The sequence below is a fragment of the Dioscorea cayenensis genome, chromosome 5, assembly GCF_009730915.1.
Source record: "Dioscorea cayenensis subsp. rotundata cultivar TDr96_F1 chromosome 5, TDr96_F1_v2_PseudoChromosome.rev07_lg8_w22 25.fasta, whole genome shotgun sequence".
Taxonomy (NCBI): domain Eukaryota; kingdom Viridiplantae; phylum Streptophyta; class Magnoliopsida; order Dioscoreales; family Dioscoreaceae; genus Dioscorea; species Dioscorea cayenensis.
The window spans coordinates 32073094-32097370 of record NC_052475.1 but is presented as its reverse complement, the minus strand read 5'-3'; the positions used below and the strand labels follow the sequence as shown (position 1 = coordinate 32097370).

At 34.7% G+C, this 24277-nt stretch overlaps 2 protein-coding genes and 1 long non-coding RNA gene across 4 annotated transcripts; all 3 read left to right on the top strand.

The window, feature by feature from the left end:
• Positions 1-676: 676 nt before the first annotated feature.
• Positions 677-16629, top strand: LOC120260865 (DNA-directed RNA polymerase I subunit 1). Its single transcript, XM_039268439.1, has 21 exons — positions 677-802; positions 1101-1270; positions 1736-1895; positions 2038-2319; positions 3739-4011; positions 4115-4294; positions 5535-5697; positions 6421-6608; positions 7728-7988; positions 8345-8433; positions 8516-8663; positions 8792-9010; positions 9139-9405; positions 9518-9653; positions 10094-10299; positions 10874-11076; positions 13367-13565; positions 13664-13923; positions 14499-14639; positions 14734-15670; positions 15843-16629. The coding sequence occupies exons 1-21, from the start codon at positions 779-781 to the stop codon at positions 16377-16379; spliced, it is 5043 nt and encodes a 1680-aa protein (XP_039124373.1). The 5' UTR covers positions 677-778; the 3' UTR covers positions 16380-16629.
• A 497-nt stretch (positions 16630-17126) lies between these two features.
• LOC120260433 (ER membrane protein complex subunit 3) lies at positions 17127-20616 on the top strand. Its single transcript, XM_039267908.1, has 8 exons — positions 17127-17366; positions 17669-17762; positions 18575-18694; positions 18767-18815; positions 19172-19271; positions 19370-19431; positions 19540-19598; positions 20277-20616. The coding sequence occupies exons 1-8, from the start codon at positions 17215-17217 to the stop codon at positions 20361-20363; spliced, it is 723 nt and encodes a 240-aa protein (XP_039123842.1). The 5' UTR covers positions 17127-17214; the 3' UTR covers positions 20364-20616.
• A 1983-nt stretch (positions 20617-22599) lies between these two features.
• On the top strand, positions 22600-23461 carry LOC120262069. 2 transcript variants are annotated; one of them, XR_005536701.1, is made up of 3 exons: positions 22600-22832; positions 23122-23336; positions 23434-23461. It is a non-coding gene; the product is annotated as an uncharacterized LOC120262069 (long non-coding RNA). The 2 variants fall into 2 exon arrangements; XR_005536700.1 differs by having other exon boundaries at positions 23119-23336.
• The last annotated feature ends 816 nt before the right edge of the window (positions 23462-24277 follow it).

The window sequence follows — 24277 nt, the reverse complement described above, 5'->3', positions numbered from 1 at the left end:
ATGAGAATTTTTTTTTCATAGTTTGCAAATATGAAGTTTCCAAGGGTGTATGTGCAAATATTATATTAATATTGCTTTTATGCGTTTTTTTATTCAAAACTCTAGTGATTCATTCGAATGTAAATTTTATGGAGGCCATTGTATTATGACCAATTTTTATTTTAATTACTGTATTTTATTTTGTATATTTTTAGTAAATTTATTTTATCGGGCAATCATGTATAGATTTATACTCAATTTTAACTAACGTGGCAACTCGGAGATGCCGCTTTATATTATATAAAAATATTTCTTTTTCATAACCCTAACCATTCTAGTTTGTTAATATTCTCAGGACATGGTACATGGCTGATGTGTCCAGTCCAGTTAGCCTTATGAAAACACTCTTATATAATTTGACGTGTCATCTCCGGATGTTACTTTAGTTAAAATTAGCTGAAAATCCATGAGTAACCGTCCGGTGAAAAGAAATAAATACATCATGAACAAAAAGATATAAATTGAAATACGATGATCAAAATGAAAATCGATCATAACATAATGACCTCCTTGAAAAATTTAACTTCAGAACTTATGAGAAATTTTTTTTTATAGTCTGAAAATATGAAGTTTCCAAGGGTATTTGCGCAAATATTATATTAAGTTATTTTAAATATTTTTATGCATATTATTCAAAACCCTAGTCTTTTTGCAACTTGTACAAATCTAAAACCCTAAACCCCAAGAGCTCACAAGCGCGCCGGAGCTCCTTCTTCTCATTGATCCCTGAGCTCCAGCCATGGCTGACGGGAGATCCGACGAGGTACCTTTCACTACCCCTGAGGCCTCTCCTGTATGTTGTTCTAGGTTTCAATGTTTCTTGGTTTCTTTATGACAGACATCATTTGTTCGGTTTTCAATTGATTCAATCCGTTTTCTTGTCCATATTTAGTTTTGATTTATTGGGGAATCTATATTTTTATTTTTTTCAATAACTAGAATTTCTTTAATACTTGTCCTTTTGTGTTTAGCTACTGCACCGTTTGTTGATTGTGCTTCTTGAATTGTTTTTGAAGTGAATTTGCGTTGGTGTGATGTTTTGATGATTGCATCCATTGCAGGCATCCTCTGATTTTGTGGATTCAGTACGCTTTACTTTTTATACACCTGAGGAGGTTAGAAGGATTAGTGTTAAAAAGATCACAAAACCGGATCTTTTTGATGCCAAAGACGCTCCTATTGTGGATGGACTGTATGATCCGGCATTGGGTCCGCTTGACAAGATTGACTCGTGAGTTAGAAATTCGAACCTCACAAAATTTTGGAAAATATTGTATGAGTTTCACATCATTATGACTTTCATTTTCCATCTGTGCGGTTTGTGGCAACTTGAACACATGTGTGCTGCTTCAATTTTAGATATTCAGTGTGTTTTTAACTTAAATGTTATTTAATAATATGTAAGTAGAGGTTTGTAATTTAAACTTAATAGGTCTAATGGGAATATTGACCCATAGTTTTTTTCTCTTGTGAACTGTTCCTTTTTTTTATGATTTTGCTTTGTCTCGATGCATGTGTTTATTTTTTTATCTTGCATTATCTATTGGACTTGCTGACATTACAAGTCTAGGTTCTAATGGGACAACCCGCAAGAAGCATTGAAATAAATAAGTGTATATTTGGATACCTTGAAAATATTATTTGGAGGTTGTGATTTTTGACATTTGAACAATGGCTTGTATGCTACTTTATGCAGTTGTAAAACTTGTGGTCAGCTTTCTGTTCGTTGCCCTGGTCATTATGGTCATATTGACTTTGGGAAACCTCTGTATCATCCGTTACTCTTTGCGAATCTGAAAGGGTTGCTCCAAGTCACTTGTTTCCACTGCCATAGATTTAGGTTCAAGGAAGAAAGGGTAAATATATATATGTGTATATATATATATTTATATAATATACCCTGTTTCAACAATTCTTTTCTCCTAACAGTTCTTATCATTTCTTTTAGAGATTTACCTAGTTAACTTGATGTGTAAATATGCTTCTTGCCATGTTCAGGTTGAGAAATATGCTTTACAACTGCAGCTAATCATAAAGGGCAACCCCATTGTGGCTAAGAACTTTGATGAGCAGCCAGTTTCTGCAAAGGAAATCAAAAAGAAACTTGCTGCCTTGGATATGGATTCAAAGAATCTGACACAACAAAAATGGACATCCCTTCAACAGTCAGAGGCTCTTCTGGTCTTGTCTAAATTCTTGGCTAAAAACCCCAAGAGGTGCCAGAACTGCAAGAAAAGGAATCCAACAATAACTAGTCCTATATTTGGATGGTTTAACAAGGTAAACAACCTTTATTATTCAATACCTTTGTTATTGATTAATATGTTGAGTTGGAAGTGGCTGGCCCTTAATTTTAGTACTAAACAAGGATCTGTTGGCGACTGTTTTTTGTTCTAAATATAAAGAAATGGCTTGGAGGTTCCCCAGCTGGTTTTGGCTAAGACCCAATTGTAGAAGTAGTTTTTTGAAATCAACTGTTAGATTCTGGAGTAGTTGGTTTTTTCAATATTATCTCAGTAGCTAACACTAGGTGGCCTTGGTACCTAGTTTACCCTGACAATGGTATTAGAAAAAGGAAGTATAGTTCATTAAAATGAAATAAAATAATTGTCATGTGTCTTCTTCTTTGTTTCTGTTAGATTTTATATTTTGTACTAGTGGGCCCTATATGGGTGCTACATAAGTTTAGGGGTCTTACATCAAAAAATCTCAAGACTTAGTGGCTCAACCCCTATACCTATATATAAACCCATTACACTTCTATCACACAACCGATGTGGGACTATATTTTCAACACTCTCTCTCAAGTTCAACTAGGTTTTTTTTTTTGTTAGTTTGAACTTGCTCAAACTTGTACATCAAAGGTATGTTTTTACCAAAACTTGTACACTACTTTGTGTCTCATGAGGTCCTACACACATGGATTTGTACACTACTTATGTCACAGAGGTTCTTTTTTTTAATATATATATATATATATTGGGCTCCACTATATTTCTCTGATACTATGTTGGATTGTATATTTTGTATTGGTGGGCCCTATATGGGTGCTACATAAGCTTACCTATATATAAACCCATTACACTTCTATCACACAACCGATGTGGGGCTATATTTCCAACAGTTTCATTTATTTTTAGACCTCTCTTATATAAATTTTTGGTAACTTGCTTAGGGATTCTGATTAGCTTTTATGTGACAGTAAGGCATAAAATTATATTTTGTGAAAAGAAATGATTTGTCTATAAAATTCCTCACTTTAGTTTTCTTCCACTCCTAGAAAATGCAAGCTTTCTTTTGTGATCTTGAGCTTGTGTATCATGTTTTGTATTAGGAGCATTGTTTTGGTTGTTCAAAATGCTACTTCTCTTTTATGTTGTTCGAGTTCCATATAGATAAAGATGTGCCTCCTGCATATGAGATTCATTAAATCTATATGTTGCCTTGGGCATACAATTAAAATTAGCATATTGGTTTTGTTTCTTCATATTCTTGCTCGATGTTAACCAATGTAAAGTTTTAATCAGCAATCACTTAGTTGAAATGATTGCCTAGTCTTTGCCTTTATGTTGCATTGCTATAAAAATCTTGGTTGAACATGTCAGCAACTTAGCATCCCTTGTGCTACGCTATTGATAAATTTCATTTTTATACTTAAGAAGAAATCTTACACCATCTTTTTTGGTATTTGCTCAATAGACCATCAGTGAAGAAGCTATACGTGCAAATTTTATAATAGACTCTAATCTTAGTCTGGCATCCACTGAAGTTGATGAACCAAAGTGCCTTCTTGATCAAGAAACACAAGATGAGGATTCATTTTCAGAAGGTGGAGTTTCCCTTATTGATGAAGAATTGCCTGTTCCTGCTAAGAAACGAAGGAACACTAAGCTCAAATCAAAAGACTTACTGCCTCAAGATTTCGCAAAACTATTTGAATCTTCTGGGCGAAAGCATTTACTTCCTTCAGAGGTCCATGACATGCTTAAATGTCCTTTCCAGTAGAGCTATTTTTTCTTTCATTAAGAATCTGCATTGTTTTGTCTCAACATGACTTTTCTTTTATTTTCCCCAGGTGGAGTTTATTTTGGAAGCCTTGTGGGAAAAGGAAAAGTTATTTTGCAGGCTCCTTTGCGACATTCAGGAGGGAGGCCTGAATTCATCATCAGAAAAGGCTCACACCATGTTTTTGCTAAAGGCTCTTCTTGTTCCTCCAAACAAGTTCCGCCCCCCTGCTGGGGATGGTACTGGCAAGGTGAGCAAATTATTATCACAATGTGCTGGGATACTGAATTTTTAACCTTATTTTCTATGATGATGCATCTCATTATCTCTCGTGGTTTATCTTCTGTTTGCTGTTAGATGTATGTGGCAGTATTCTGATTTATGACGTGCTGATGCTTTGTTTGCTGACCTCTTCGTATGCTGTGGCAGCTTGTTGGCAGATTGAAATACTTTTGATGATATGTAGCATTTGAAGTGTTTCTGAGATTCTTGCAGTTTTGATTTTTGATTCTTAGTTACCATTTTGTATGGATTTGTGATATTTTAGGTTGTCATTTCTCATGTCACATTAAGAGTGGATATCACCTATCTTGTTTGTGTCCAAATGAAACTTAGGAGAAATAAGACCTATAGTTTTTCTTAGAAATGGATTTAGAAGCATACACATGATTGAGAAGGTGGCACACCTCTGTCGCAAGGGGTTTGAAGTTGGAGCAATAGAGTCTTTAACATAGTGCTTGGATCTAAAAAGTGGAAAGGATAAAAAAGGAGGGGGAAGGATGCAAAGGGTTGAACATTTGTTTGGACAATCAAATTTTAGTGAGGAAAACAAAGAGGTTGTTTGATTAAGGATGGAAAAAGAAAAGATATATAATAATATGATTTATCAATTATGCTCTTGTTATACAGTGAGGTTTTGTAATTAATTAAAAAATTGAGGGCATTATAATTTTTTTAAAAGTTATTAAATGTTTTAGATGTTCTCTCTCCTCTTGGCACTCTAACTTGGGGTGCCAAAAAAATAAGGTTCTGAATGGTTTTGGAGGGTCAAAATTACCTTTTTCGTAAAAACATTTATCCAAATAAGGGGAGGGTTCATCCTAACTCTCCTTAAGCCCCCCTTTTATTTTCCCTCCCAAGCTCTCAATCCAAAACATTGTTAAAGTAAATGATCGCTAATAAAGCATGTAGATGTTACACCCACACCCATAAGGTCTAAATAGAAGTGCGTAGGCTCCTACAGAGTAAATAATTGTCGAAGCAAATTCTAGGTTCTCTTACATGGCCTGAAAGGGTTTATCCATTTGATCATGTTATGGGAATAGGATCTTATTTCTAGTGCAATTTGACTTTCTTTTAATGGTTTCAAAGGACTTTTTATTTTTCTTCGTCATATTTTTTGTAATTCATCATGGGTATCGTCTTTATGTTTTCAACAGAATTTTATGAGTATGAATTAATAACCAAGTTATACTATGTCATGATTTTAGGTGTTGGAGCATCCACAAAATGTTTTATTAATTAAAGTGCAGGAGGCCAACATCACATTATGCAAGTTAATTGCAGAAAGTCCTGATAATCCAAATATTGTAAGGAAGTGGATGGATCTCCAGCAAACTGTGAATGTCTTGTTTGATAGCAGTAAGGCATTAGGTGAGTCCCACCTTATAGAATCACTTTAAGTTATTTTTGATTTTTCTTTATGGGCTGTAAATGGAGACTATGAACATGGAGCTTTTCTTGTCATATTGGTCATTTAAATTTTGAGAAGATATCAACTTATTTAATTGTTACTTCTTACCTATAGCAGAATTACTATATTTTACTGGTTGATCGTCTTCCTGTTACTTTGATGAAGTTTTCATGATCGCTTAAAACAACTTCACAATTCATACACATAGGTTGAAATCATTCATTGCAAGTTGAAGGTCAACCATCAATCCTTAATATTACATTGTTGTGTCCATTTTTGGCCATTTGATAAAACCAAAAAACAATGGCACTGTGCAAACATAATATCAGGATTGTGCTCCTGTGCAAGCCTTCTGAATTGTATGTGCCCATGATGATCAATCAGTGATAATGCATGTTTAGTTGCTATACTGTGCATAAATCTCTGTTTAGATCAGAAAAGCTAGTGTCTACATAGATTCATTGGCTTGTTATTACCTGAACAAGCATGACCAGGTTGAGTCATTTTCTATTTGCAATGATGCATTCATAATCTTCTTTTTACTTCTTTTTTGTAATGTTTTCTGCTATCATCTTCACTCTTACATTTTTCATTTGCTGTCTTTATATGCAGTTCTCTCATGGTTTTTGTGACTCTTCTAAGCCATTCTCACCTCTTGTATATTGTGTCTGCTATATTCGTAGGTAAATCTGACAGAGAAACTAGTGGTATACGCCAACTCTTGGAAAAAAAGTCGGGTATCTTGAGACAAAAGATGATGGGAAAGAGGGTTAATCATGCATGTAGAACTGTTATATCACCAGATCCCTACTTGGCTGTCAATGAGATAGGAATACCTCCTAATTTTGCATTGAGATTGACTTATCCTGTGGTATTTTTCTTTGACCTTATCAAACCTATTAGTTTTAATGTGTGTTTGTGTGTGTGTGTGTTTTCTTTTTTTCTTTTTCCCTGAAATACTCATGGTTATACCAGTGCAGTTTCTTGGATTGATTTCTTTGCAACTTGTAAATCAGCTGCTTAAAATGACTGAGCACCTACCTTAACATGCTTGAGAAGCCATTAATTCAAGTCAAATTTTTAGGAGCTCCAGCTCTGAATCTGAGGCTAGAACTCATTCGGTCTGGTTCTAAAATCAAGTAAAAAGGTGTTGGTTGATTTTGAATAGGATCTTACCATGGCGGTTCGTTTTGGAGGGTTTCCGTCTTCAAGCAATCTGGCCTGAGGCTTGCTAGGCATTTTGGCATGAACTTGTTCCTAAGATATGCACATAGCTCTACAAATCTAATGACTTGTTTTTTAATGGGTTGGGATTGATTTTTCTCTGCACTTTTAGATGAGTCGAATTTGTTTCACTGAACATATCCATAAACTTTCAAATGACTTAGTATGTTCACTGACATCAGCCTTAGAACCAGACAACTAAAGTGTTATGCTTGTAATTGGGTGGTGCTTGCAAGTAGATGCATTTGTTTTAATGCTTTGAAATCTGATATGTTTGAGTTTTTATGTAATTATATTAAAATGAATATTTCTTTTATTTGTGCTGTAATAAGGGTTTGAAGTTTTATTATTTGTAAGAAATTAGTTGAATACCTATTTTTATAAATATATAATCATGCTTGTTTCGTTGTAATTGTGGGCCACTTGCAACTATATGCATTTGTCTTGCAATGTTTTTTTTTTTAAATATTTTTTTCTTTTCATGTTCTGCTACTGTTAAAATTTGGTTTTATGTTTTGACTTATGAGCACATGATGGATTGTTTTTATCATTAAGTTATTCTAATGAAATAATTTAACTTTGAATTTTCTTCATTTTGCAAGTAATGTGTTAAACACTGTTGAAGAAAAAGAGTTTCTTTGATTCCTTGTATAGGCAATGCAAATATATGTAAAATATTTGGCGGAGCTTCTTTCAACAAACACCTAATTTAATAAATATGTAAAGTTTTGATTTTTTGCAACTGAGGAAAGAAGTTATTTTGCAGAGAGTAACCCCTTGGAATGTTGATGAACTAAGGGCTGCTGTTATAAATGGCGCTGATCTTCATCCTGGAGCGACACATTACAAAGACAAAGATAGGATGTACAAGTTGCAAGTTACTAGAAATCATCGCATGGCAATTGCTCGAAAATTACCGACTTCACGAGCTTCTGCACAAACAGGGAAGGGACCAGAAACTGACTTTGAGGGAAAGATTGTCAATGTTCACCTTCGCAATGGTGATGTTGTCCTTGTCAATAGGCAGGTATGACAATATCATGTATCAAATCTGTCATTTATTCTTTGAACAATTTAAACTGTTCTTTTGTTTATCTTTTGTTGCAATATTGATGTGTAGTGATATATATTGGACATGGAAGTCCTACTATGCCGTTTGTTTGTATTGCTTGCCATTTTTCTTATAGGTAATATGGTTGGTGACATATTATGAGACTATCAACATCTGTCTGATGTTAACATTTGAGGAATACTGTCTATTATCATCCGAGGAAGTTTTATTCTTTAACTATGATCCTTCGCCTTTGTTAAATAAAGGTGATACTCTTTGCATAAGTTTTTGCATAATATCCTATAATGTTTCATTTTTCTTTTATTTGGCAGCCCACACTGCACAAGCCAAGTATGATGGCTCATATTGTTCGTGTATTGCCAGAGTTAAAGACATTTAGAATGCATTATGCAAATTGCAGGTTTATTATTGTATTTTCTCAGGTTTCGATTGCTTTCCTCTTACCATGACTTTACTTTTGCATTAAAATTCTCTCATGACAGCACTTATAATGCTGATTTTGATGGAGATGAAATGAATGTTCATCTCCCTCAAGATGAAGTGTCGCGTGCGGAGGCATTTGGGATTGTAGATGCCAACAAGCAATATATTGTTCCTACTAGTGGTGATCCCATCAGGGGTTTGATTCAGGTTAGGAATTTCAACTTACCAGTTGTATTCATTTATTATATTTTTAGGAGTTGTTTTCTAAATGTTTGAGCTTTGTGGCTTGGACTTGTTATTCATTATTCTAATTTTTTATTTATATGCCTTTTCAGGATCATATTATCAGCGCTGTACTTCTAACAAGGAAGGACATGTTTCTTACCCGTGATGAGTACAATCAGCTGCTATATGCTTGCTGTGTGCCGATTGCTGCTTCCAGTTCTCAAGTTAGTAAATTTGGGGAAAAGGTTACCGTATTATGCTCCGGCAATGAGATTCAGCCCCTCTTTCCTGCCATTTTAAAGCCAAAACCTTTGTGGACTGGAAAGCAGGTTCATTCTTTGGACATGTTATTGATTGGCATTGAAAAATTTTCTATTTTCTAAAGTAATTCAGTTACTAATTATATATATAAAAATGAGTGCTCCTGTTTTTTGCTAAATTTTCTAAATTTATATAGGTCATTTCTTCAATCCTCAGCTATGTCACAAGAGGCAGGAAGCCTTTTACTGTTGAAAAAGATGGGAGAATCCCAAAAGAATATTTTGGAAAGGATCTTACTGAACACAAGCTGTTTATATTGAACAATGAATTAATACATGGAATGATTGACAAAGCTCAGTTTGGCAAGCATGGTCTGGTTCATACAGTCCATGAATTTTATGGTGCTGATACTGCTGGAATTTTGCTTTCAATGTTCAGTCGTCTGTTTACTATCTTTCTTCAGGTTTGATTTTGAACTTTTCTTTTTTCTTTTTGAGATTAGAATTTGTTGATATACAGATTTCCTTTATCTACGTGACATTAAATTTTGTTGAGAATGTCAATTCATTTTTCAGATTCACGGATTCACGTGTGGAGTAGATGACCTTTTAATTTCTGAAGATTTGGATTTGAGGAGGAAAGATATACTTGAAACTAGTGAAAAGGAAAGTGAACAAGTCCATTTGCAATTTACTAACAATAATTCTGTAGGTATGTTTTTTGTCAATTTTCTGGATTTTCAGTGGGCTGTGTTATGCGACAGGCCTTTTTATTCTATTATTTGTGATATTTGTTGGGCTTCTATTTATGTTCTTTAAGCTATCATATTTCCTTGCCAGTATCTATCTTCAATTTGTGGTTTTCATTACCTTACCTAATACAAGGTTCTTAAATAATGTTCCGATACTCAGCCTCAATGAGCCATGTTTAAAGAATCCATTTATGAGATTCGGCAATACTCATGTGTGTGTGTGTGTGTGTGTGTGTGTGTTTGATGTTGAGTGCTGAGTCTTTATGACATATGGTAGTCATTTCTTCATTTCAAATATAGAAACTCAGTGTTCCTGGTACCCAGCTTCTAATATTTATTCTTGGTGTTTGACATTTCCTGGAATACTTTTGGAGCATCATGCAATCATTTTTTCATTCAGGTTCTACAGATCTGCAAAAGGAGATTGAGAAGGTTATACGAACAAACATAGAACCTGAGACAGCACGTTTGGATAGAATGATGTCCAGTAAAATGAATGCCATAACATCTGAAGCTAATAATGCCTTGTTTCCAACTGGACTGGTAAAATCATTTCCAGCCAATTGTCTCTCTCTCATGACTGTAACTGGTGCTAAAGGTGGCTTGGTAAGCTTCTCCTTTATTTTGTATTTTTTTTTTCTTGTTCTTATTTCGAGCAAAATAAATGTAGTCCATTTTCAGAAGAATCCTTAGCCCCATCATGTGGAACCTGCTCTTGAACAAAGGATTGCTCCTTTGGGATGGGATGTTCCTCCGTTGCAAGGGTTATTTTAAGTAATTTTTTCATGTCTTTGATTCATTTTTGGACTTCTTTTTGTAGTACTTTTGCTTTATTCATATTTCCCCTAGATTTTCCTTTATTTGGTGCACCTTTTTCATTATTTTTTTTAAATGTATTTTGTGGTCATGAAATTTCGGGAGTTCAATTATGGTTGGAGAAGAATAAATCTTTACAATATCACATTGTGCAACATTTATTAGTCATTCTGTGTTAATTTCTTGACTTTGTGTATGTTTATTTATCTTAACTGCTGCATGTATGTGCTAGTCCTTAATTTTCTTCAATTAAACTTATTTACTGAAATGTAATTTTTCATGAAGTGATATATACTCTAATAGCAGTGAAGCATATTCACTTTCAGAAGAGAGGCTGCTGACTTTTTTTTTAACCACTGTGTAGGTCAATATGACACAGATATCTTCTTTATTAGGCCAACAAGAATTAGAGGGAAAACGTGTCCCTCGCATGGTATCTGGGAAAACATTACCCTGCTTTCCTCCTTGGGATATTTCATCTAGAGCTGGTGGTTTTATCAGTGATCGGTTTTTGACTGGTCTCCGTCCTCAAGAGTATTATTTCCATTGCATGGCTGGTCGTGAGGGGTACGTTGAATTTTCACTCTTATAGTAATTTCCTAGGAATTGTAAACTCTTTTTTGGAGTGAGGAACTGAAGTTATTTATTTGAATTTTCTTTTCCGTGTAAGAAGTCTCTTGCATGTTGGATAGCAATGACCAGCTTTTATTAGGTAAGAAATGTTTAGTTCCAATCAGGGATTTCATGGTTTGGTTTGATTGGTTTTAAGTAAAATTTTGGCATGAACTGAGCTATTTCTGTTAACAAAATATCAAGCCGAACTGAAATGCATTGATTAACAGACCTAACTGAACTGTCCCAAAATCAGTTTGGTGTACTTTGCTGTGTCAATAACCTCACGTTGCTAATTTTTTCTTTACTCCTCTCCTCATCTTTTCACTCAAATCTTCCTTCTCCGAGCCCCTTACATCTTCGATCCATATCTCTAACCTTATTCTGGTCCTTCGACCTAACTCTATAACCTTATTCCCACCTGTTTCTCCCGTCTCAGCCCCTCAATGTTAATGGTTTGATCTCACCATCAACCTCATCATCTTCACTAAGATCAATGCTCCTAGAGGGGTTCAGAAAGAAACCCTAGATTAGGTTTTTATGAAAAAAGAAAAAAAAAACCACTGCAAACTCGAGATAGAGATGGAATTTAGATGGTGCATGCTGCTGGTACAGTGATGTTGGCTGCTGGCCAGCATTTGTTGAGGATTTAGATCCAATTAAGAGAAAAGCGATATTAAGAGTGGTGAGATAATGGGATGTTGTGGTAGTTTGGTCTAGGGTTTTAATTTTGTTTTCTATTTTATTTTATTTTTTATCATATTATAAAATTTTTAAACATTTCGGTTAGGTTTGGTTTGGATTGAATCAGTTTTTGGAACTCTCAACCAAACTCAGATCTGATTTGTTTTGGTTTAATGTAATTGAACTTGAACTGGGCTGTTGGCCATGCCAAACTTTAGACTTGCAATTACTGACTTCTTCCTTGGAATGAAGTCTCCATCATTTTGCATTCCCACAAAGATTCTCGTAGATAATAAAAAGGTTGCTCCTGTTGTTTGTTGAAAAGTTTATTTTAGTTTCTTTCAAGGCAGACTGATCTGTAGTTAACTGTCCTAGGGCTTGGGTAGTGTCTCCTTGTTGGTTGTCCTTAGGAAAGTCATCTATGTCATTGCAAGTGCAATCTGCTTGCTTCTCGGCACAACGTGAATTACTAGTTTTGGTCTTGAGCAAGTAACTGAAATTTCGGAACATCCCTAAGCAGCTACATTTATTTGTTATCTTGGAGAGGAACTTTTCATCTCAGGTCTCTTGAAAACTTCGAGTCTTGCAAGCACCAATGTCTATTGAACGTTCTTAAAATTTAAAGACTAATTCGAATACATTGTTGTTTCAACTGCTGACATCAGTATTTCTTCAGCATTTAGCCAATCATAAATTGGGTTCTGCTGGTGCATAGGCTTGATTTTAGAGTTTTGTTTTGCTTGTAGATATGCTTGAGCGCCTGTTGATTTTTGTCATCTCAATTTTTCATAGTTCATACCATTGTGATGTTGAGTTTTTTGGATTATGGTCTTGAACACACTTTATACTGAATGGTTCCTTTTTTGAACCTCATTATACTGAATCTTTGTAGAAGTGATCACTAAACCCAGTTATAGAAGCTGAGATTAATAACTATGGTCTCCCTTGTTCCTGCTTCTATGAATAATAAATTTCAACAGCGGAGGATGCTGATTTTTGCATATGCTATGATGAATGCCTATAAATGGCCTTCTGGTTAGCAAGGATCTGAATGAAAAGATTGTGATGTATCCGAGCTCTTGCATCTGTTTTGCATGTTTGAACATTCACCGTTTGATTGAGTCTTATGAATTGTAAATGCAGTAATTTTGATAAAGCAACTCTCTAACATCTTACTGTTTCCTGATGGAAAATAACTAAAGAAAAGATTAAAAGATAAAAATCTCTGCTATTGTGGAAAGAGTGCAATATCATTATTTGTGGATGGAGCTAGGGTGTATTAATATTTGTTTGTACTTTGGTTATTGCATGTAGATGTGCTGAATTCCCATACCAACATCTGCCTTTGGCTGAATATGTATTACGGTTACTATGCCCATATTCTTGATGCTAGTGATGAGTTATTGTAATAATGCTGAATGTGTTTTCAACTTTGTTCCTTCAGTCATTTTTTTCATGTCTGGTGCTTGGACATCTAGGATGCACAAAACTGCTGCTTTTGGCAGTGATGCATTGTTCCAGATTTTCTACATTTTGTCTAAAATAGCCCGTTTATCGTCAGGTTGGTTGATACAGCCATTAAAACGTCCCGAAGTGGATACTTGCAACGCTGTCTTGTGAAGAATCTTGAGTGCTTAAAAGTCTCTTATGATTATACTGTGCGTGATGCAGACGGATCTGTTGTACAATTCATGTATGGGGAGGATGGAGTTGATGTTCTGAAAACCAGTTTTCTTACTGAATTTGGTGTACTTGCTTCTGTAAGACCAAAATCTAATCATCAAACTCCTATTTTTTACTTGTTATCAATCTCTGCCTCCTAGAGATGTTCTCATTTTTTCTCTACCTACTATTTCAGAACAAGAGCATTCTTCTAGATAGGCCAAGCGATCAAGATTTGTACAAATCAAATGCTTTTATCAGGGAGTTGCCTGAAGCACTCAAGGAGAAGGCAACAACTTTTATTCATAACCTCTCAAAGAAAGGGCTCCATAAAATTGAGAAGAAGGAGTTGCTGAAGTTGTTAAAGGTGAAGTACTTCTCCAGTCTTGCTGATCCCGGTGAGCCTGTTGGTGTGGTAGCTGCTCAATCTATTGGAGAGCCGTCCACACAAATGACGTGAGACTTTTCCCTTTGAATTTCCTTTGAAAAGTCTAGTTTCTGCAATTCTATACTAGCATAGTATTCCTATATTTCGGTTTCATGAAATTATGCCCTTCTGAAAATTGATTGCTTAGATGCTAATTACTCTTGATTTTATGCATTTTTATGCTTGGGTTTTTGTCATGTGGATAATGTCAATGTTTTGATGATAAAGTTAACTTTTGGTAGATGTGCTGTTGAGAATAACAGATTCCAACATCTCATATCACATTACGGACTGAGATCATATGTGAAGTGTAATATTTTGTTTTGCTATTTCTGATCTGATAATAATCTAATCGTTAAAATCAGGAAAAGGTCAATTTAATGTTCTTTCAAGAGATTAGTCTTGCACTTATGGGACCTTTTTTCGGGTACAAGATATTCTTTTCTCTTGTTGCATAGTTGTTATAAGGAATTGCCACAATATTTTCCTGCTAATCATGTTCTAAAGATAGAGTTAACTGTTGCATCTTGAGTGTGTAACTCATCTTTTTATGCTATCATTTAGTTCATCAATTTGACTTGGTGTTCATTCTTCTGTTCTCCAGACTGAACACTTTCCATCTTGCCGGGCGAGGAGATATGAATGTGACACTTGGAATACCACGCTTGCAAGAAATTTTAATGACTGCCAAGGAGGATATTAGGACTCCTATAATGACTTGCCCCTTGTTTCATCACATAGAGAAGTGCGTGCTCGGAAAGTTATTCCAATTGAGTGATTTTGCTGTATACTTAATTACATCTTCAGCCTCGTGTGATGATATTCTTTTGTTGCTGCAGGGAAGATGCTGAAGATCTTGCGGCAACATTGAGGAAGATCACTGTAGCTGACATTGTGGAAAATATGGAGGTCTTCACGGTGCCGCTTTACATTCATAATCACAAGGCATCTATCATGTACAGGCTTAAAATGAAGCTTCATCATCCTGATCTTCTGAATAGGAAGCTTTTCCATTCTGATGATTACCGTACTAAATTTGGTGTAACATTAGATGCTTATGAGCAGACATTGAGGGTTTCATTTGTTAAGGCTTTGGAGGTTGCCATCTTCAGACACCTGGATTTGGTGTACAAGATTGGTGACATCAGTGATGTTTCGCGGAAAGATGAGAGCAACAATGATGAACAGGAGGATGCTGATGAATCGGAGAGCAAAGCTGGACAGACGAAAGACAATGATGATGCAGGTGATGGAAGTGATGCTGGTGATGAAATTGCTGAGGATCAAGGCGCCGATGCTGAAAAGAGGAAAAGACAGGTCTGTGATGAAATGGAATATGAGGATGATGCAGAAAAAGTGAGCTCTCCAAGGGCATCAGAGGATCATGACGAAGAGGCGGCATCTGGTTTGGAAGATGACCAAGCTGAGGCTGAGGACGAGGATTATGTCATTGGAGGCAAGCTTGTCAACTCTGATACTGATGACGAGGACAATGTCTCAGGAGGCAAGCCTCTTAACTCTGATGCTGACGACGAGGATGATGTCACAGGTGGCAAGCTTCTCAACTCTGAGGCTGACCTCGAAGCTTTGGGAAGCCCATCTAACTTTGAAGTACCAGTGTCTGAGACAGTGGAAGATGTATCGACAGAGAAGAGGAAAACTAGACAAAGACCAGATAGGGAGGCCAAACGGGTGATTAGAACCAAGTATCATAAGTTGAAGTTTGAATTGCTGATCGTCTTTCAGGAGGAGGACCCTCATATTTTATTGGCAGAGGTACTATTCTCTCCTTCTGAAGTATCCTCAAAATCAAATTTCTTTCAAACTTTACAATTGCTGACTTTGCAAATTGTTAGAAGCAAGATATACCCATATTGACCAAAAACATGTTTTAAGATGCCCAAGATAGTGTATTGGTCTTTTATTTTGTTTTATTTTATTGTTTTAGGTTGCTCAGCAAGCGGCGAAGAAAGTGCTGTTGAAGGATGTGAAGAACATTGATCGATGCACGGTGATTGAAAGGAAAAAGCCCACTGATCCATACTCCTTGCAGACGGCTGGTGTCAATTTCTCCGTCTTTTGGAACTTAAATGAACATTTGAATCTTGCTCAAGTACAATCAAATGACATTCATGCGATGCTTACCACATACGGCATTGAGGCTGCTAAATCAACAATCATTAATGAGGTGAAGGGTGTGTTTGGTGCCTATGGCATACATGTCAACCACCGGCACCTGAGCTTAATTGCTGATTTTATGACCCTCCCGGGCTGGTATCGATCGATGAACAGGCTCGGAATGGATAAATTCTGCACATCACCATTTGGCAAAATGACTTTTGAAACAGCCACGAAATTCATTGTCCAGGCGGCCTTGCATGGTGAAGTTGATAACTTGGAAGCCCCGTCGGCGAGCGTATCTTTGGGACAACCAATGAAGATGGGGACTGGTTGTTTCGACTTGCTGCAGAATCTGCATGTTTAATATCTGTAAATTAACATGTTTCTTTTTGTGCATTAATATCTCATCTATAATGTTTATTTTGTTGTCAATCTAATCTTATATAATCTTGACTTGCTCTTGAGGAGTAAATTTTGGTCGTTTGTTCTTTTGTAGCATTTACTAAGATTCAAGAACAGTTCAATTGGATTCCTCATGTGCCTTTTTGTGCTTGAGCAATCCAATCCAATGTAATATTTGTTTCATCATTATGTTTGGAAATGTTTTTTATTTATATGCATATATATATATATATATATATATAAAGCTTTTCTTTGAGAAAAGAGTGCATAATATAATTTTATTTTATTTTTATTTGAAAGCTAACATCTGACGGGATTTTGAATTTATAACTGATTAAATAGTGCTTACTGCTTACTATAAATTGGACCTGAAATGTGGTATGGAAGCCGAATTTCAAGATCTTGTATTATATCCCAAAAATAATTTCAATCTGAGAAGATTAAAACATTCAAGATATTCGTATTTAGTCCATCTGATAAATCTATACATTGATCTCCCGCACGGCTGATCTCTTTCTAACCGTTGATTTAAATCAGACATGAAATCAAGTATCCCGATTCACTGAATTTAATCATAACCGTTCATATTCTTCAAGATGCGCACTTGATTTATCTAGGAATCAGTTCAATTCCTAGTCGTTCATCCGCCTCGAGATAAACTCTTTCAATATATTTTTTTAAGAATAAAACCCTCTATTATGCTATCGGGTGTTCTCTTCTGGTGCCCAAGTCTCTCTCTCTCTCTCTCTCTCTCTCGCTCTCGCGTCGCGTTGTTGAGATCTCGAAGCTGCGCGTCTATGGCGGAGGACTTGGTACTGGATACGGCGATCAGGGATTGGGTGCTGATCCCGCTATCAGTGGTCATGGTTCTCATCGGCGTGCTGCGGTACTTCGTCTCCAAGCTCATGCGCTCATCCCAGCTCCCTGATGCCAAGGCCCTCAAGGAAGGGTCTGTTTCTTTCTCCCCAAACCGAAAATTTGCCTTATTTCTTTGTTTTCCTCGATCAAGATTGATTTTTTTTTCCTTTGCTGTGTTCTGCTTTCTTTTTTTTTTTCTTTTCTTTTTTTTTTTCTTTTTTAATCGCGATGCCTCCGACCTCAATTTCATCAGGCTCTATTCTTCTCTCTGTTCCTTATTCTCGATTGAGATTTTAAATCTGCTTTTTATTTTTTATATACTTTTTATTATTTGTTTGTGATTTTGGTAGCTATTGCCTAACCCTAATTTTGTTTGGCTGTTTTTTATTGCAGGCAAGTGATTATTCGGGCGAGGAATCTGAAATCCGGTGCGAATTTTATCCCATCGAAGTCCTTCCGGGCTCGCAGAGTTTATTTCACTAACGAGGTATTTTTCTGAGATATGAAATTTTGACAAGTTACTGAGAATTGATTCGAAATAGCTTCATCTTTTGTCATTCTATGTTCAGATTGTGAAGTTTGTTTTCGGGTGAGTTGTGTGCGAGATAGGAATATTAGTCCCCTCTCTTCATATTTCTTGGAATTTTGACTAATTACTTTTTTGAGATATGAAATATTGACGAATTACTGAGATTTTAATTGGAATAGCTTTCATCTTTTTCATTATATCTTAGGGTTGTGAAGTTTGATCCCCAGTTAGTTCTGCTCACCAGTTTTGGAATTTCATATTGTGTTCAATGCAAGAATCATCTTTTGAAAATGAACTTTGATAGACTAATTTGTTGATTTTTATGATTATATGAAAAAAATGAAATCATGTAGGAAAATTATCTCAAATTTGTATGTGAGCTAAGAACTATCGAGTGCTTTATATTGCTGAGGATAATAAATGAATTATCTCAAATTTGCATTTGAGCTAAGAACTATCGAGTGCTTTATATTGCTCAGGATAAAAAAGCTATTGAGTGTTTTTGGCTATCTTTTTTCTTAAAAACTTTGAATTTACTTTAGTTAGAATGCTGTAGTTGTCATAGGAAGGAATTAAAACATTGTTGAAGCTAATAATGGTTTACCATAGCAATCTGTAGTGTCTTTATGCTGCCAAGTCATCCTCTTGAAGTTGTGTTTATCTATGTATATTTATTGGTTGATTTCTCTTTTTAAGATGCAAAAACATCATTTATGTTAATAAGTTGTTGCTACATTTTGATGATGAAAAAGGGTGGTTTTGTCATATAGGAGAATGGGCTGCTTCATGTTCCCAAAGAGCAAGCTCAAAATGCACAAGCCCAGATGTTTTCTGACCCAAACATGGCTATGGATATGATGAAGAAAAATCTTTCAATGCTAATACCCCAGGTGACTGTCCATGACTCTTGAAGCAGCTCTCTTTTCTAAGAGGAGTTACTGACATTTATTTATTTTTTTCAGTCACTTACTTTTGCTTGGGTGAACTTTTTCTTCTCAGGTTTTGTAGCAGGTATGTATCTTGTAACATTACTAAATTTGTTATTGATGAAATCAACTGTTCTCTCTATTTTAGTACTTGTATATTATTATATTTGGAACTTATTATTGTGAAAAATTTGTTTAAACAATTTTCCTGCACCTGCTTCCTTCCTTTATTTTTCTTATTTTATTATTATATATATTTTTTGGGGGTGGTTTTCTTCCTTCTGCATCCATTTGTATGGTACTTCGTTTATTTATTTATTTCATTTCTCATTCTCTTTTTGCTGTTCTTTTTAAGATTAGTATGAATTTGTGATCTGTGCTTTCCGGACAAGTAATACGAGATATTATGCTTGGCATCTGATTTACTGTTTCATGTTTCAGCAAAAATTCCCTTCCCATTGACTCAAAGATTTAGGGCAATGCTGCAAAATGGGATTGATTTAAGCAGTGTTGATGTGAGCTATGTCAGCAGCCGTTCCTGGTAGTTGCCTTCTTTAAGCATGAAATAATACCTGCCCATTGTTTTTTCTGGGTTAAGATTGATAAGCCTGTATGGTAATCTGCTATTCAATGCTGCAGGTACTTCCTCAATCTGTTTGGGCTAAGGGGATTCTTCAGCCTCATTTTGGGAGAAGAAAATGGTTAGTATTGTTAATGCTTAAATTACTCAATATGTGATTTCTGTTTGAATCAATAAGTTGGGATTATATCTTCATGATCTTATATTTGTCTTTTAATTTTCATTTTAGCCATGGATGACACACAGCGGATGATGCAGATGGGTGGATTTGGGTTTGATGCATCAAGGGTAGGTGCTTGTGATGCTTTAAAATATGTGTCCTTTATGTGCAAGAACAAATTAACTGCATTTGAATTATTTTGTTACTGAGAGCCTGTAACCTTGTTTATAAGTTCGCTTTAGATCTCTGCATATCCTATCTAGATATAAAACTAATGTTGTTGCTAGAAATAGCTTCTAAAATGAATAATGGGCATTGGATTATTTAAGAACTGCAGGGTCTGCCATTAGTATTTTTTTTTACATCATTCCTATGGGAGTAATGTCCGGGTGATAGAATGGAACTGAAGAACAGAAACGAGGAAAGGAATATTACACAAACTTATATTTAGCTTTTAAGCTTAATTTAGGCCAAGTTTTGGTGGTATGATTTGAATACAAATCTCTTATAAGATTGCAATGGCCAAGTTATCTCCCAGAAGTAGTTTTCAAGTTGCTGATTGTTAATAGTTCCAAATTATAGGATACTCTTTCTAATTGCATCGATCAGCATCTATCATCTTGTAGCCATCTTGTACTCATCTTGTATAGATCATCTATTATAATTCTGAAGCCTGTCGGTTATATTCCATTTTAGTCTGAAAGTATTCCAAAAAGAAGAAAGTGCTGTTGTGATTCCCTTTTAAGTCATGTTCATTTATGTGGTTTATCACTTATCCTAATCTTGTAATTTACTTTGTCCTTCAGAGTCTGGCAGCAGAGAAAGATAGCCTTGACATAATTCAACACGATTGGGCTCTCCCCAAGATTGAACACCGCGCGAGCAAGTATTGAGAAAGTTACTTAGATAAGCAAAATTTCTGCCATGGTTGAGTTGCAAAACACTGCCTGCACTTAACATATGAATTCCCAATGCAAGTTTTTCTTGACTCACTGGTTCTGTGGTGTTTAATTTTTCCTCTGCGGGATTCTGATGAAAGGTTACAAGTATTAATCACTAAATCTGTTAGAATTTTATGCCATATGAGGGTAAGTAAACATGTTTAAGAGTCATGTATTTTAATTTTCAAGTGTTAAGTTAGCTTTATGGTGTATTGGCAATAATACTGTGTTATGGCTATTTTTTTTTTATTTGTTTTTCTTATGGACATGGTTGTGTGTGAGACAGTAGCAGTAAATTTGAAGGGTTGGTTACTTATCCACACTTTTGACTAACCTCACAAATTTGATTTTATTTTGCTTACATGTGATTCTTGAGAAGTTAATGTTTTCAGGTTGAGGATTAGTGAAAATTATGGCCTAAATTTGATGAAGTATGTGTTTGATCTAATTATAAACTAATATGGTATACGATGATTAATGTTAAGATGTAAATGCATGTCTAATAATATAAATTATATTTATTTGTATAAAGCACAAAAATGAAATTACCCAACTCGAAGTGAGCCTTAATTTATTTTGCTTAGCGAATCTTGATCAATCATCTTCTTTGTATTTTAAAATTATTAATTTTTTTCAACATAAAAATTTTGTAATTTAACTTAGCATGATAATATGGTGCCACTTCATCAATTAAAAAGATTTTTTTTAAAAAAAACTGATGATAACAGTGTTATTGGTATAATAAACATTATCCTTCTCGTTTGTTTTTTATTATTATTATTTTTTATAAATTAAATAAATCACTGCTTTAAAATGTAAGAAGGGTATAGAGGTGCATAAGATGAGTGAATTTTTGGGAGGAACAAACCCTGGTGATTCAGATTAAGTTAAAATACAATAAAATTAGTTAGCGTTTTATCGGGATTAGAGACATCACAGAAGTGAAGTGTAAGCATCTTCACAAATATCAATACATTCAAATATCAATACATTCACTGTAGATGAGTTTTGGAGTTTGATCTCGGATGCTGTTAATAAACACCTACGCAAAAATATATTTTAAACAGTAAAAACTTGAGCCCATTGATCATATTGAAGTTATACTGGAAATATCATTTAATTAAAAAAATCTTATTATTTTCTTCAAATGGCTTAACATCATTTAATACAGTGAAAATATCAATTTTCTTATGCTTAATCATAAAGAATTAGGTGTATGGTACATTTATGAAGAATTATAGCATTTATTGGGTGGACTAATTTGGCAGGCTCCTGCTCTAGCTTTCACATTTGAGTTGTTCACTCCTATTAAATATTCCTCATCTTTCTTCCAATGACTCATCAAATCCTCAACATTATTTATTTTTTGTATTATTATTATTATTATTATTATTATTATTATTATTATTATTATTATTATTATTATTATTATTATTTTGCAGAAACCCTTTCTACATTCTTCATAACCACATGCCATACTCTAAAATCTTCAAATATATATATATATATATATATATATATATATATATATATATAAATGAAGTGGTTTGTGGCAGATCTAGTCAGAGTGATGGGTTGTGGGTTTTGTGTTTATATGTCATGCCAGTTATGTTCATGTTATGTGTTTCTGTTTGTATCTTCTCATGCTTAGTTCTCTCTCACCTCATCATTCCATTTTGTATAATTTCCATTTCTGTTTCTAGTGCCAAGTCAAAAAAGGTTAGGAACAAAAAAATAAATAATTAATCTTATTAAACATTTTAAATGATAAATTATACCCTTAAGTCTCTTGCCAAAAAGCAAAGCGATTACAACATACAACCATTCTATATTAAAAATAATTCAATATAATAGAGATTAGACTGTTAGTTATATATATAAAAAAAAAGTAGGAAAGTTACTTGCATGAGTCTATGTCATTTAAAAAAAACACCTAATTATATATATTTATTTAACCGATTTATTATAAAAAAAACCAAAATCAATAATTATATTTTTTTTAATAAACTTTCTCACTGTCTAGTCAATTTTCTCAACAAATTATTAATTTTGAATAAAATAAAATAAAATAAATCTAAGATCTCTCACAATGTTCCACATGGTGTCACTATTTATTTTATTTATTTATTTATTTATAATTATTTATTCATATAAAAGTCCAAGTACACACAGAGCCAACCTTCACCGCCTTCGCGGGTCCGCGTGAACAAAACCGTTTTGTTTTACTTTAATTTCTTTTTTATTTGGGAAAAAAAATTTCTAAAAAATAATCGAAGAAGAAGTTCTTCCCAATTCTTCACGAAATCTAGGGATTTGAGAAGGTGTGATTCATAGATATAGAGTGGAGTAAAAGGAAGGAATAAAGGGTGGAAAAAAGGGGAGGATCCAATGGCTTTTTCTTGTTGAATTCTTGGCTTCGGGGTTGGTTTTTCTCTTTCTCTTGTGGAGAAATGTGAGTGAATTTGTGTTTTTGTTGTGATGGTTTTGATGGAATCGGTTTGTTTTGGCTGGTTTGAGTTTTGTTTTAAAACAAAATTTTTGACTTGAACTCTTGCTAATTGATGTTTTTGATTGCTCTCTCTTGAAAACGGAATTGGTTGGGGGTTTTGGTGTTTATTTGGCTCGTTTTCTGCAATTTTTCTTTTTGGGGATTTCTTGTTCTGGATTCAATCTTGAGTGTTTTTGTTACTGTGTGATGATTTTTCAGCAGGATTTTGGCTTGAATTTCGGTCGGAAAGTGGAGATTTTGATCGAGGTTTTTGTTGTTTAGTTTCTCTTCGGTTTCTCCGATTCAGTGTGGAAAGGAGGAATCGAAGACGGTGAATAGACTCATAGAGGATGTCAGGATTCGTGGGAGTTTTAGTCTCCGATCCCTGGCTTCAGAGTCAATTCACTCAGGTTGAGCTACGGAGCCTGAAATCTAGAGTAAGCTAGCAGATCACGAGTTCTCTCATTTGAAGTCTGATTTATTGTTGCATTGCTTCTTCTTGATCTAATGATTGCATTATTTCTGATTGACCAGTACCTCTCTACACGGAGAGAAACTGGCCGTGTAGACAGCCGGAGATTTGTCTTCAGTGATGGTCAAGCTAAAGGGTCTCAATGAGGTGCTCACTGAGAAAGAGATCTCTGCAGTCGTGGATGAGTCTTTATTCAGATTACAGCCATGAAATGAGACTTTTGAAACTTTTTCTTCGGGTACATTGTTGTTTGTTCTTGTGAGACTTTATTTATTTATAGTGTGACATGTCTTTACTAAGCTGCTTTTTGAAGTGGATAAATTGCTTTTTGTGGGCATATTTGAATTAACGATGAATTAGAAAATGATGCATTGGGTAAGTGTACTATTTGAATCATCCATCATGGAGTGAGTGTTTTTATTTTAATTGTTCATTGGTAGGTTTATTTGAATTGGCAACAAACTGTGTTATGCTAAATTGGGTGGTGCTAAGAACTCCTCATCATTCTTAAGGCAACTACAACTACACTTTTGCACACTATTGATGAATCCAGAGAAATCTTCTTTATGTGGCGCATATCAACAGCTATCTCCAGAGATGACCCTTTTCTTAAGAACTATTTACCACTAGATCCAGCATCCAATGATTTGTTTTAACCTTGCCAAAGATGGTGTTCTTCTGGGTAAGAATTCCAATCCTATTTCATGTTATCAATGTAGGCTTTGTTGGACAACAATTGCTTTGAGAGAGGCAGTTATTTATAGTTTAATACAAATGGCTAAATTGTTTTGAGTTATTCTCAAAGCTCGAACGACATGTCACATGGCATGGAGATAATATTCCTAAGCTTTGATGTTTTGTTTTCTCCTTTACTTAGTAAATTGATCAATGTTGCGGTGCCTGGAA